Source organism: Xenopus laevis, chromosome 5L, assembly GCF_017654675.1.
Source record: "Xenopus laevis strain J_2021 chromosome 5L, Xenopus_laevis_v10.1, whole genome shotgun sequence".
In the NCBI taxonomy this organism is placed as follows: domain Eukaryota; kingdom Metazoa; phylum Chordata; class Amphibia; order Anura; family Pipidae; genus Xenopus; species Xenopus laevis.
This window is the reverse complement of record NC_054379.1, coordinates 75,704,962-75,720,724: the sequence shown is the minus strand read 5'-3', so window position 1 is coordinate 75,720,724 and position 15,763 is coordinate 75,704,962. Positions and strand designations below refer to the sequence as shown.

The following is a 15,763-nucleotide window of genomic DNA, read 5'->3' as shown; positions in this document are numbered from 1 at the left end:
TAAAGCCAGCTGCAAGCAGCACAATGAAAGCAGCAATTTGATTGGTTGCCATGGGTTACTGCCCATGGGCAAATTTGTCCAGTGTTGATAAATGACCCCCACTGTGTCAGAGAATACCCAATGTCAAATTTTATTTTACAGATATTGTCAGCATTTCACAATTTTCTGCCTGTTGTCTCATTGACATGTATTTTAGTTTATTTTGTTGGTTTAGATCAGGGGTCAGCAACCTTTACTAACAAAAGAGCCATTTTGCCCCCTCGTCCACTAAAGAAAAATAGTCTGGAGCCGCAAAAGATAAACACAGCTTATAAACTTTTAAAAATTGTAATTTTTTTTTTAATTTTAACTGTTACAACAACAGAATACAACAAACAGAAGTGCAGTGTGTATGTGTAGGCCTAGTTTGAAATAAATTAAACACTGAACAGCCCTATAAATGCTCGTGTTCTCATCTGATTAATGTAAATTCTGCTGATCTTCCCTCTCTTGTCTTGAGTGAGTGACAGCGGTAAGGACCATGATGAATCATCTTGCTGCGGCTCGGTCTTGCCTGTCACTCCTGAGACGTCTATACAGCCCTTGCACCTGCTGGCGGCTTCCTGAGTGTGCGACCGTGGTAAGCTAGCCGATAGCTTACCGTGGTCGCACACTCAAGAAGCCGCCAGCAGGTGCGAGGGCTGCATAGACGATGTGACAGGCAAAGCCACAAGACTGAGCCGCATGAGGCTCCTGCTTAATTGTACAGTTCTAGATGACCCTGTCTGAATTATGATAATGTATCCCTTTTTTTTTTACAGAAGCACCAACATAAAACTCATTGTATTCTTGTAAAAGTATATCTATATTGAACTGTATATAAAGCTTTACATTCACTTAATGATTATGTTTAAGTATAATGGAAGTTACAGTACCACATCTCTCATTTAATTCTGATCTTGCCCACTCCCATACCTTGTGTCTTATTCCCTTCCTTTTAGATTGTAAGCCCTTTTGCACAGGGCCTTCCTCACCTTTTGTACCTGTATTGGTTGTGATGTATGTAACTCATTATGTTCTACGTATTTAATCATGTGATTTAGTTGTATAAACACATTTACTTTAAAGCGCTGCGCAATATGTTGGCACTCTATAAATACATGTTATGTTACATGTTATTTAATAATAATAATAATAATAATAATGCCAGTATGACTATGGAGTCCTGATTGTGACTTGATCTGTACCATGTCATTCGGCATTTTTTTAAAATAATTATCCTCTTTTCCTCTAATGTTATCCTAAGTTGTTAAAGAGAGACAAAGAGACATATTTATACATATTTTTATCTCTCAGATGTGTTTCATTCAGTTTCCTGAGCTGTTTGATTTAATTGATTGTTTACAGTAATAATAAAAATCAATTGCAGGCAAGACAGTTAAAATGTCTATTTTTCAGTTTTAGACCCCTGAATTAGTTTTAAGTCTCAAATCCACAGTTCATGTTTTAGTTATCAACTGCAAAATCCTTTAATGTTTGCCTGATTCTTAGCTAGTAATTTAATGACAGTTATTCCATTCTCATCAACGTTAAGCTGTAAATCTTATTTTAAAGATGTATTGGAATAGGACTGCAAATTTGGGAACAATACAATCCTAATCTGTATTATTAAATCATTGGTTTACAAAATGAACAACAAAAAATAGATTTTTATTAATTTACATTTACACAACATTACATACATGAAGCTTGTGGTTGCAAACAACATCCATTTCCCAAGGCAGTCTTTTGTCAATATAAAAAAAAGCACCAATCAGATTTAATTCCGGATAGCAATTGTTTTGGGACCATGCAGTATTTACGAAAGGAAGTTGTTCACCTTTAAATTAGACAATTTTCAATTGGTCTTCATTTTTTTTATGTGTAATTTTCCAGTTATCTTTCTGTTCAGTTCTCCAGTCTGGAATTCAACAGTTGTCTGGTTGCTAAGGTCCGTGTGCAGTGGATTGGCAGAACTTTCTAAACTTTCTAAAACAAAGATGGGGAGCTACTGGGGCATCTTCAGAGGCAGATATCTTTACTGCTGCTAAAGGGCTGTGGTTGCCTTGGGCTGGTGTAGAAGTCAGAACATAATGTACAACATTTCCAGCCTACTTCTTTACATAAGCTTGTGTTCTCCTTTTTAAAATGAAGATTTGAAGGATTTGTTCACCTTCCAACACTTTTTTTTTCTATTCACTTGTTTTCAGATAGTTCACCAGAAATATACTTACTCTCTGTTTTTCTAATGCTGAAGTTTAAAGTTAAATTTTTTACCTTCTTATGTCTTTCTAAACAGCTCTGGGAGGGAGTTGCTGACTGTAAACTGTTCTAAATTGATTCCCTGCTGAGCAAAATCCTTGAGTTTAATTAAAGGCAGCCATTGTTGTTGATACAGTAGTTGCTAATATTCCCCAGATGCTGCTGAGAAATATATCAACTAATGTAGCAACTTGTAACAATTCAGGATCTGCACATGAATTACTGAGCTGTAAGACTGAAACACCAGAGACAGGAACACTACACTTTAAACTTCAAGCAATTGAAAAAAGTTTTCATTTCTGGTGAACAATCTGAAAACTAAACTGCAAAAAGTGTTTGAAAGATGAACAACTCCTTTAAACTTTATTTTTAAATGTTTTTATTTCTAACAGGGGCTCTGAAAGAAAACCATCTGGCTCTGTTCCTGTAGAAGAGGTATGGCTCTTAACATTTTTCAATGTCATTTATAGTTTTTCCTGATTTATTCATGGACATCACCATCTTTTTTTGTGTGTTTTAGCTTAGCATCACACAGGTTTTGAAAGATCTGGAGCTAGTTCTGGAACTAGAGATAGGTGAGTTAATCTTAACACACACTGATCTGTAGTAGTTAATCTAAACACACACTGATCTTTAGTTAGCTGGTTATTCTCTTTAAAAAATATTCTGAATATATGTGTTACATGGGAATGGAAATACAAGTGCACCTTTTAAAGGTATATATATATATATATATATATATATATATATATATATATATATCTCAATTATGTTTTCTTAATCTTGAAATTCACGACAGCTGAGATTTTAATGGCACTGTTATAATCATGCTTAAATCTTGTTTATGTGCTAGAATGGGGGACCTGATGTTCATGCACTAGATACACCATCATGGACTATGAGAAGGGAGGGGGGGGATGAGAAAAGTGCAGAATGGCAAGAGTTCTGCTGACTCTATCTATCGACAGAGGTTGGGAAGGCAAAATATGATTAACAGCTGAGATTCCTAAATTAGTTGATAATAGGCATGGATGTTTTCATTGAAAATAATTGTGTTTCATGTTTAATTTGAAAATAACTTATAATAGCTTTTTTAAGTAATGTGACTTGTGTTGAAAATACTTTTTGCCTATTTTTTAGGTCAATAAAAATGTATGTTTTTTATTTTTTAAGCTGAACAGGGAAATTGAAGTCACTCCACCCTTGATCCTTGCAAAAGTGCATTAATAATTATCCTACATAATGTACTTCTGCAATAGGCAAAAATTAGGTTCAGAACAAGCCCTATTCATAAAACTCATGTTGAACAAGGGTTATATTGCCCCTTTTAAGTTTGTAGGATCAGACCTAACCACTGACCCTATATTAGGTCCTATATTTGGCTTGGTGCAGTAACCAATAGCAACCAATTAGATGCTTGCTTTTAAACAGGTGGTCAGAGAACGCTACCTGCTGATTGGTTCAGTTATTATAACTGCAGCAAATTTATGAAATAACCCCATAAATTGCCACCAGGGTCTATTGAAGGGACTTCTTTTTGTAATCCAGAAAAAAAAATTTTGCGCCGGCGGCGAATCGGGGGAATTCGTCGCAAATTCGCGCCTGCCGAATAAATTCGCCCATCACTAGTTCTGATGAGTCACTTCTTAATATAGTGCAGGGCTGCACATTCTATCCTCACTAACTTGTGACTCAAATAGTCTCTACTTTTACCTTCTACCTTCGTTCTTACTAATACTATTACCAGTTGGTGACTTATTATTGTGACCCTACTTCTTTAGAACCTATATCAAACTCCAATTCAAACCATTTTCAAGAATAAAGTTATAATTCTCCCAATTTGTATTGTGCCTTTCACCATTTCTAGAGAGCTCCTGTGAAAGTAGGTAGCTACCGGCAGTGATCTAGTCTCCTCTTTAGACAAAAAAACAAGAATAACAAATTGGAACCCCAACAAACAGTACTAGAGCATGCAGCCATTGTACAGTGTTTAACATACATGTTATTTCACTGTCTGAGATGGAGAGCAAAAAGGGTGCTGGGTGACTCCTAAGGAACTCTCTAGAAAAAAATCATAATCAATGTTATTCTAATTAATAGGGCTTGTGTTTTTGCCTATTGTGTTAATTAAGAGATGTTTTTTATTTATTTCTTGCACTAAACAGCGTATCATTTCCTTGTCGGTGTGCTTAGCTGTAGCAGGGCTTGCTTTACTATTCATGGACTCCTTATTTAATTTTACATAGTTCGAAAGGGCATGATGTAGAGTGTGACTTTACTTTAATTTTGCCCTGTTTAATGCAAGAAATGACACAAACTAATTAAAACAGGTAAAAAGTATCTGCAGCACAAGATCATTTCATTGAATTTCTGGGGTATACGATCTGTTTAAACAAAAGGTGAGAAGGGTCAAGTTTATATGAGAGTTGTTTCTAGAAGCTAATATAAAGTACCGTATATACTTGTGTATAAGCCGACCCGTGTATAAGCCGAGGTACCTAATTTTACCTACAAAAACTGGGAAAACGTGTTGACTCGCGTATAAGCCTAGGGTGAAAGGAGGCAAATAAGCCTGCCTGTCACCATAAGTGGGGCGTACACATTGGTGTGTAAAAGAGTTACTATTTACAACTTTATTTAGCCTGACCCTAACATTTCCCCTGAGACGTACTACTTTCTAAACAACGTTACTTTTGTCAGGGGCATGGTGGGAGTTGTAGTCCAAGTAGAATACCCCCCTACTAAGCACTCAGCAGAGCCTGAAAGGAAGTTTACTAAAATTGGGTTCGTTGAGGGATCATCCGAGCAGCCTACCTTACAGTGAGTTACTACAATTGGATTTGGGTTGGGATCTGATCCGATGAAAATGCAGCAGAAAAATCTTCTACCTCGGCGGGCAGCCTAACAGCAACTGAGACGCAAAGTATGGAGACTCTGGGATGACTCACCAGACGCGCGCTCTCCCCTCCCAGTCAGAGAATCTCAATGGCATGCGGCGCGTCGGACGCCGTGACGTAAGAGCGCCGTGACAGAAACAAACGAAGTCAATTCCTCCGGCTCCCTCCGCCGCTCCGGAAACTGCCGAGAATACCCGGAAGTCAAGGAAGATGCGAACAGCGCCGAGCCGCGGGACAACTGCACCTAGTATCCGGGACGGCGGGACAGGCAAGTAAAATCCGGGACACTTGGGGGGTATGGCCCGGCCTGCTGCTGTTGCTACTGTTGCACTCCTGTGCCAGCGCCTTACATAGAGCCCTACTTCCCTTCTCCTTCCAGTGCGGTTCCCACTTCCATAGCTGTGGATCAGGAGCGCTGAGGCACTACAAGAGGCACGCGCATCACGCATCAGTGAGGTGCCGGTCGGAAGCGCCGCAGCAGGGAGGAGGCACGCGCATCGCATCAAATAGGTAACATTTTTTAAATGACCCGCGTATAAGCCGAGGCAGCGTTTTTCAGCTTATTTTGGGTGCTGAAAAACTCGGCTTATACGCGAGTATATACGGTATACAAAATTTAGCTATAGATTCCCTTTAGGCATCTACTGACCAGGGGAATAACTACAGAGGAAGCAGTCCCTATGGCTGCAGGGGGGACCAGTAGGCCCAATTTAAATACAGGTCAACCTTTAGGTATTTTGAGGGCCTGAAAAATAATTGTGGTGCCCAGTTATATTGAGTTAAGCCACTGTTACTGACTACATTACTGCAGCAACAGATTACCTTACTGTCTGACAATTACTCATATACCGTATATGTAGTTGTGTGACAAGTATTACATTCATGCTTAGACACATATTGTGCCACTAAGATTAAACAGATTAAATTAATTCATGAGAATTCCAGAAAGAAAACTACGCAGAGGAATATTAATATTTATGTTATTCGGGAATTGCCAAAAGTGAGATTATCCCTGCTTTAGATGAAAGACAATCATTTCCTGTCTATATTGCTGGGGACTGTCAGGTAAATGAGAAATCTATTCGTCTGAGATGACTCTACTAGAATATCTTGTTTGGTATATGTCATTAAAAAGGATTGGCTAAGGAGTGTTACAGAAAAGTGAGTTTGATTTGAATTTCAATGCAAAAAATGCAGCTATTAAGAAACAGTGGCGGGGGACTGACATTAAAATAGTATTACATGTTCACTAGTATAAATAGTTCTGTGCCATACACACACTTTTTTTTTATCCTTTGTGATTATACTTAAAAAAAAGTCTCAAGCAAGTTAGTGTGAATATATGGTTCTGTATGAATCCATAATTACATTGACTGCATCTGCTCTGTTGGCAGTCCATACACATTCCACGAGCTACCTAATCAGTATGCTGCTAAGCTAGGCAAACAATTCTATATATCCAGCATTAAATGCAAACGTCTTATTTTAATGTGGGGGATGAACATGTTTTCTCTAGCATGAATTTTTCCATAGCGCCTACCCAAGTATGAATCTTTTTTTTTTTTTTTTTTCTCAATTATTTGCTTCACTGCATAGGGTTTCTAAATTAGATTTCTGATGCAGGTTGTGTATATTGTTGATTACACTGAATGTTCTCAAAAGAAAGAATGACAGCCTCATTCCTACAGTGACATACAGTAGCTCAGAAACAATGAATATTGCAAATTTTTAAACAAAGATTACATTTTCTCTGAACATGTTTATGCCACAAGCCTATTTTCTTGGCTTTCTTGGTTTTATTTTAAAGACATGAGCTAGAGGAATCCAAGCAACCAAGCAAAACATTTGTTCAAATTTAATTACTTTATTGCTATAACAAAATTTCAACCAAATTAGTATGGAGAATGGTAAAATTTGAATATATATTTATTCAAACATTTCGACTAGCACTCTAGCCTATCTCTAGCCTTGAGAAAGGCTAGAGTGCTAGCCGAAACATTAGGTTTTTTTTGTTGTGATCCAAAAAACACTGAATACCTTTTGTAAGACCTGCGAGTGCAAACTTCATCCTTCTTTCTACTTCTACTCTCTTTGGGCTTTTTTGCAGCCAGGCAGAATCCACCAATTTGGATTTTTTAGATTTTTTTAGATTTTTTTTGATTTTGTTCCTGCCACACTGTGTATTTATTTCCGTTTGTTTGACACATTTTTCACTTTGAGAAAGGCTGTTGTATCAGCCAAAACGTCAGCAATTGTCCACAATAAAAATCTACTTACTAAACCTAAGACCTGTGAGTGCGATCTCTTCTACTTCTATTGACCTTACCGATCGAGGACTGCACCCAGGCACCGATGACCTCAATATCGTGAGTGCCGGTTCTATATACACACACACACAATAACAAACAAAGTAAACATATATTCTAGGTTATTGGGAACTGAAAATATAAAACTAGTTTTTGGCTGTAGTACCAATAGATGTTTAAATGACCTATTGTATTGCTATTATAAGGAGGCTACATTTACGACTATGAAGATTTTCATTCATCCAGGTCATGGTATATCTAGAATAGGTAAATCTAAAAACAACTGGACTTGCTCAGTAATCGTTGAAGACGTTTCACTACTTATCCGAGCAGCTTCTTCAGTTCAACTGACTGGTGGGAAGTTCTTGTGATTGGATTCCACTAATCCAATCACAATGGCATATTGTGACTCTTCAAAGAGGTGACATCTGAAGAAATTCACAGAGGTGTTGATTCTGTGTAGTTACTGTGATAGGGTTATCCAATGTTGTGCAATTTCAAAAAAATGGTCCGCACACACCAATGTTGCAGTCGGGGATTGTACCCCTTTTATTAATGCCACCAACAATCAACGTTTTGGGGGGAACACAGCCATGGCTGTGTTCCCCCCGAAACGTTGATTCTAACATTGGTGTGTGCGGACCGTTTTTTGAAATTGCACAGCAGTAAGGAGACCGGGCTTGGTCAACGGAGGACCAGCACCACCACGCAGAAAAGTGGAAGGAGGTGTGCGGTAATACAATATTTTATTGCACAGGGTTATCCAATGTGTCATGTAACTCCTAGAAACAGAGGTTACTTGTGAGAGTTGCATGAATGGATGTGTGAAGTGTTCGTAAACCGCCGGAGTACAGAGGCTACATTTACTTGTAGTGAGTGAGCACACTACAACCCTGTCTGTCTGAAAAGCTGTCTGGGTGCTGAGTTGGCATGATGGTATGATGGTTTTTTTTTTTTACTATGAAGAACAGTTGTAGCATAGTGGTAAGGAGCTTCTCTAAGTGAGAGCTAAAAATGGCAATGCTATTCTCCCTGCCCAATGTTGGCAACATTTTGTCTTGTTTTTCTCATTACTAATGGTGAATTGAGGCAGATATATTTTTGCTATTACCAATTTACACTTGAATTTACACTAGAATTTTCTAAACTAGAGGTCCACTAACGGCTTACAGAAGAACCGGGATTTTTTTTTTAATTCATGTTCTGTTTGGCTTTACCATATTACTTTGCACACACTGCCATGTTACACAAGAACAGGGCAAGGTATTCCAGGGCCATTATCTAGCTCATCCTCTTTGCAGAGGGATCTCCCTGGCATAGGGGTTTTCATCTTATTTTAGCAAATACTTAAGGATCCCACTAACAACACTTGCAAAAGACCTTAACAGCCCTTACCTGTTGGAATGCTGAACGCACTCAGTGGAGACCAAACTGCTCTGCTACATGACCTACGGTATTTCCAACTTGCACCAGTAAACTTAATACAGTCTACCCTATTAATAGCTGGCCTACCTTCAGGAAAATTAATGGTTCTGACTCTTGGAAAAAAATGCTACAAAAAATGTTGTTTAACAACAGATGAATCATAGCTTTCCTCAGAGGAGACCACTTAGAAGGTTATTTGTTGACGGTGGCAATTTACAGATGAAGCCACTTGGATTTGTGTGTTAAATGCGTCATGACTCGGGATTAACTGAAGAAATTGTGTTATCTAAAGTCATTTTAACTCATTTAATGCATTTAACCTTTTCATTAGCATACCAAAGCACCATTGTTCACAATGGTGAATGCTTTAATTATATGAGATGCTGTGACGCAATTTTCTGTGTTAAATGGGAAAAATGGGATATCTGTGTTTAGTTATTCTGTGTCACAAACCAAAAAAAGTGGGTGCATCTGTATGTGAAAATTGTCAATGTACCTCTCCATATGGCAAGCATATAATAACAGCTTAGCTGCATTTTTCTAACATCCCCGTAAAATATTCTTTTCTATGTAGGTATTTACATTTTCCTTGAATATTTAAGGTTTGAGGTTAATTATTCTATACGGTTTGCCATGTCCCTCATTGTCATTGTTTGTCATAACCCTTTGCTTTCCTTTTTAATTAATTGTAGTTAGTTAAAAAAAAACAATAAGGATAAAGCTTTGTATGGGGACTAAAGCTAAAATAAAATGCAGACCATTACTATTTGCATATAGCCTTTAATCTAATCACTACACGTTATATCCATTTGTGGTCAGTAGCGTGAAATTGCTGAAATATTGCAGTGTCATATATTTCCTGCTTCAGTTAACAAACTATCTATAGATCACTCAGTGAACAGAACTCTGAGAGAGAAAGTTAATAAGTATTATCTGTACATGAAATTAGCTTTTCAAATCATGCTGCTAATCTTGAACTGATAAGTGAGGATTTGCAAACTGAATATATGCAACTAATTGTTTTGTACAAAACATGTTTCAAATCAGAGGGGATTTGTGCACATTTTTTGGTATTGATAAGCAGTTTTGATGCCAATCCTACAAACATTCCCAGAAAATCATCGACTATTGATTATGAATCAATACAATCATAGCACAAACTGGTTCGCAAAAGAATTATTTTTTTGGCTGGAGTATGAATTAATAAATCATTAACATTTGAAGCATTTAAATTGAATTACTCTTGTAATGTCAGCAGCAGATAAATCACATGGTTGTCATTATTATTGCTAACAAGTATTTAAACAACACCAACACATTCCACAGCTCTGTACAATAAATGGGTGTATTCATTAAACACAGAAATTCCATAAAAATCCGATACAAGAGGAGTACCCTAACCAAAAGAACTAACAATCTAAAAGGAGAAGAGATTAACAATAGATCACAATAAAATATATAACCTTTAGGGCATTAAGCATACTTTGTGCTTTTGGGCATTATAAATAATGTAATTTTTTGTAGTTGCATATTCTGCAAAAATTGGTTGAGCAAGACCTTTGATTCAATTCTCAGGGCTGCATGTTTGGGCTACTAAAAACTGCAGTGGGCAGATTTAAATGTTGTTAACATAGAGGTAATATTGTAAACCATATGAATGACTAAGTAATTACAGAGAAAATAATAGGGGGAATAGGACAGAGCCTTGATGAACCCCATCAGTGAGGGAGGTAAAGGAGAACATACAGGATTACGACATTGTAGGAGACACTGAAAGAGCAATTTGAGAGGCATGAGAAAAACCATGACAGGGCAGTATTGCGAAGACCATAAGAAAGGAGGGACTGGAGGAAGAGGAGAAGGGTGATGAGCAGTGTAAAATCAGCTGACAGATCTCGTAGTAAAGGTATGCGACCCATTATCCAGAAAGCTCTGAATTAAGGAAAGGCCATCTCCCATAGACTCCAATTTAACCAAATAATCCAAATTTTTATAAATGATTTTCTCTGTAGTATAAAACAGTCTCTTGTACTTGATCCAACCTTGGATAGCATCAATCCTTATTGGAGGCAAAACCAGGCTATTGGGTTTATTTAATATTTAAATGATTTTACCGAAGGATCAATTATCCAAAAACCCAAGTAACAAGCATTCTAGATAACTGCTTCTATGCCTGTATTAGTATTTTTTTTTGCTTTAGCTGATACCAGGCAGGTACTGTAGGTTGTAAGTATAAGAAGTAATATATTGAAGGTTCAAATGCTTAACTAGATCTTCACTTTATTGTCAACATCTCATTCACGACTAGGGTTCGCACCTGCCCGTTATTTAACCGGCCTGGCCGGTAAAAATTAAGCTTGATCCCAATGTTATTAATAGGGAAAATGCATAAAAATATAGGAAGGCTGGTATTTTTTTTAAGAAAAGGTGGCAACCCTATTCACGACATTGGCTTCTCTCTCTAGAATTAATACAGACCTTGGGCCTGGTCACTGCGGTCCTAGCTCTCCCTCAAAACAGCTTCTTTCTCTGTCTCTTCCACTGCCAGACTAGCCACCACCACCTTACTTTCTCCTAGGGTTTTTACTTTTACAACTTGGACAATTTTAACAAAACGCATTACTCCACTTATGTGGTTTTATGTGTTTGAAATATGTTGTGCCTTTTTTTTTATGGTTGTACAAAACATGACAAAATCATCATAAAATATAAAATGCCACGCTATTTTTATTAATTTTACTGTACTCTCTGTTTACCTCTTACTAGCTCATTAAATCTACTACATTACCCATTTACTGTATGTTGGGGCAGATACAAAGTACTAGAGCATTAAGGTTGCACAAAACTGGACCCTTGCACTGAATTTTCAAAACAGAAAGCACAGGATTTACTGACATACTGTAGTTCTTGCCCCAAGTAAGTATTACGTACAGGGCACTGGATTCCTTGGCGCTTTTTCCTTGGTATTCATGAAACACTTGCAAGGAAGGGGTCTGAATGATGCATATATTTACCATATTATCATTTTCCTTTCCATGTTACCATCTTTCCCACTGTAAGACAAACACATATAATTAGTTATATATTGGCATTTGTGAATTGTTTGAAAGAATATAAATCACATAGTAGACTAGCACATCTTTCAAACTTACATTTCTGAAGTTTCTGACCTCTTAGATGTCTAAGATGAAATACTGAAAATACCACACTGCCTAACCACTATTTATGTTGACATAAATGATGAGTCCTGTTATAGGTTAGATAATTTTGTTTTCAATCCTTTTTGTTACAGATAATATATATATATATATATATATATCCACTCACAATTTTTATATATATATATATATCCACTCATAATTTTTTCCTGTTCAGCACCCAGGTATTCGTACTTATAGTGTGTGCCCAAGCCTTTGCACATGTATATATATATATATATTTTCTTGTATTGTGCGTGGAAAGCAAAGCATCATTTCTTGCTATTTTAGCAAACAACAGTAGTGTTGCAGAAATTGCAGACATAAATGGTTTTGGTCTAGAGAACGAGATGGTTGACAAGATAGTGTCTGTGGATTATGGCTTAAATCAAACTCTTGCTACCCAGGTATGAAAGTGAAGAGGGAGAAGTTTCACCACATCAATTTTCAGTAAATAGTTTAAATAGATAGCAGTATACAGCATTGCTTTCAAGTCTGCTAACTCGGCTTATGAGATTAGGCTGTTCTTCCAGTGTATTAATGGTATTTTTTAAAGGCTGAGAAACAACATTTGTATTCGCTTATAAAAGTGCATATTGTTAATGTGAATAATTTATCCTTCATGTATTTTGTGCTACTAAAAATAATTATGTGCCTTATTGAGGGTGAGAATGCATTAAAACTGAACAGCAATATTTTAAATGTTTTTCTCAATAGGCAAAAATTTAAAAAACAAAATTTTATTAACTATGATGTTAATGTCTTCCAATGAAAATAATTTCTAAATATAATAGCAATTATGTAAATTTTTCAAATTAATCTAGTTACTCTTATCCTGCTCAGCAATCGTTGTCTACATACTTCTAATACGTAATACTAATATTACTAACACACCTGCAGATTCGGGGAGACTAATCGCCTCTTCTGCGGGGCGACAATCTCCCCGAACTGCCTTCCGCCTGCTATAATGAGAAAACGCCAGTGCCAATGCACTCGCTGCACTTCGATTTCCGAAGTTGCCTCACTTGGAAACTTCGAGCAACTTCGGAAATCTAAGCACCGCAAGTGCATTGGCGTTTTCTCATTATAGCAGGCGGAAGGCAGTTTGGGGAGATTGTCACCCCAAAGAAGAGGCGCCTAGTCGGCAGGCGCCAAAATCTCTCAGAATCTGCCCGTGTGCTAGCTCCCTTAGAGCCTTTCTGACACAGCCTATATGTAGAAACATTTTTGAGAGGGGGACAGAAATTATAGAGATTTATTATAAAGCTTTTTTAATTGGGTTTAAGAAAGTTTTTCACTATTATCTGTTGAAACCTATGTTCTTGAATTCAGTTGTCCAGTTGAAGTCTATTTTTGGTAAACATTGTTACACCAGAAAAACAAACATTCTTCCATGACTTCAAGAACAATGCTGCATAAAGGGTCGTAATGCTTTTTACCACTGCAAGGCAGGTGGACCCTTTAAGGCAAGAAAATATACAAATGTGGGAAAAATGTTAATTGAATACATAGAATTTTTTAATGAAAAATGTTTATTGAATAAATAGAATTTTTTAATGATAAAATGAAAGGCCATTAAACATGAAATCATGTTACTTTTTCATAGAAATGTAATTTAGTCCCGTTGTGGCCTATATTACAGTGAAATATAAAGATAAGACTCTGCTAAGTAGTGCTGTGACCAAAAGCAAACTAGTACATTCTAGGGAAATTACTTTTAATATCATTGCAGTAGCATGTACTGCAAAAGATAACTCATGATAAGGCAATAAAACCTTAGTAGATATGAGAGCAAGACAAATGCTGAGCAGGAATTGAAAATTACCAACTTATGCCAGAGGGGAAATAGCCCCAAAATACTGAATTATGTACATTTTATATCTTTCATTGTTGCCTATATGATGCATACCTTGCAACAGCCTCAGCCAGCAGTGTCAGTTTCTTACTGAAATGTCTTGCATTTCTCTTTGATCTCCTGCACTGATGCCAGAAAAAGAAAGTTTCTCAAAAATTAATTACATAATAGGCTTTTGACAGCCCAGAATACTCAGCACCTGCACTTAGATACAATTGTAACTACTAAGATAAGCAGTTCTATTGAAACTTATTTACAGCTTAAAAGGCAATTTCAACTTCATTAGTAAAACTGTAATAACACAGCCCCAAGAACCCCCGAAATGTGTTAAAACTTTCCATAACCTGCTAAATTTTGGAAAATGTACATATTTAGTGGGTGTGGTTATAAAATGGGCATGGTCAAACATTTGTGTAGATCATTTTCTCTCTTTTGATTTTTTCAAATATTGGGAGGTATGGTGATGTGCAAACATGAATGTAAACTAGATGTTTAAAGTGCTGCTAAAGCTTGTTAAAACTTGCAAAGATTTTTGTTGGCAGATCTGATTTCCATTTCTATGGCATCACATCCATTTCCAGTCTCCGTTCTACATGTACAGTCTCAACATTTTTTAGCTTCAGATTTTCTGAAAGATTTCATTATATGAGATGTCACAATTCAACAAGATTCATGTCCTTTTACCCACATATGGGTACCCTCATATAATTTTGTTACCCTCCTATGAAGGAAGACTGATGGGTAGGGAGGAAAGCTGGAGAGTTCTTCACAGATGAACACAGAGAGTTGAAAGTACAGAAGCCTTCTAGAAGTGCTTTTTTTGTATGATCCACCTTCTCATCCTGCACAAAGTACACTATATTTGCACTTTCAGTCTGCCACACTGATGCCTGCAGGCCACATCAGATCAGTTTTATAACGTCTCAGTAATTACCTAATCTGTACTGTACTCTGCATTTTGACCTGGTCTCTCAGGTGTAGTGATGGGCGAATTTGCGCCGTTTCGCTTCGCCGAAAAATTCGCGAATTTCGCGCGAAATTCGCGAAACGGCGAAAAATTCGCGAAACGGCGCCGGCGTCTCGTTTTTGACGCCGGCGCCCGTTTTTGGCGCCGGCGTCCGTTTTCCGGAAAAAATTTTTTGACGCCGGCGAATTTTTTGACGCGAATTTTCGCGGGCGATTCGCGAATTCGCGCCTGGCGAATAAATTCGCCCATCACTACTCAGGTGTCGTAATAGCCTAAAATTTAAATTATTTGGATTGGTTCTGAGGTAAAAAACCTCCAAAAACCAGCACACATAACTTAAAAAAATTGGATGATGCACTGCGTGTGATATCAGCAACCATGATGAATATATACTGCTGTGGCTGTGGATTTTTGGGACTGCTTGATTGGCTTTAGTAATCCATAATGGTTGTGGTCAGTATGGGTAAAAATTTCAGTACCGGGACCCTTAGGGGTCTAGTTACATCACTGCCGTGGAGCCTGAGACAGGGAGAATATCTGACATTGAGTGAGAGAACCATGGTGCCTCAGCTTAAAAGTGAAAACTAATGCCAATGGATATCTGACTGTGCCTAGAGAAAGGCAAGGTTTGGGAAAGCGCAACAGTGAAAATGACTTGGAAGTAGGCTGTGTGGCCTTACAAATATAGAAATGGTAATCCTTAAAACTGTAATGTGAGTTTTTTGGGTGTTACATTTGTGCTAGTCCAGAGTCTGGGAGAGGCCCTGGGTAATCAGGAAGACTACAATCTCATGTGTAAGTCTGTTATAGTTTTGATGCCATTCTGTTGATGAGGT

At 37.3% G+C, this 15,763-nt stretch overlaps 1 protein-coding gene across 3 annotated transcripts in view; it reads left to right on the top strand.

Moving 5' to 3' along the window:
- The window catches only part of LOC108716797, a 107,594-nt gene that overhangs the window by 65,231 nt on the left and 26,600 nt on the right, over positions 1-15,763 (top strand). For all 3 annotated transcript variants that reach the window (XM_041562965.1, XM_018263254.2, XM_018263253.2), the window contains exons 4-5: positions 2,673-2,715; positions 2,801-2,855. In XM_041562965.1, the coding sequence (XP_041418899.1) occupies positions 2,673-2,715; positions 2,801-2,855 (98 nt within the window). The remainder of the gene's footprint in view (positions 1-2,672; positions 2,716-2,800; positions 2,856-15,763) is intronic.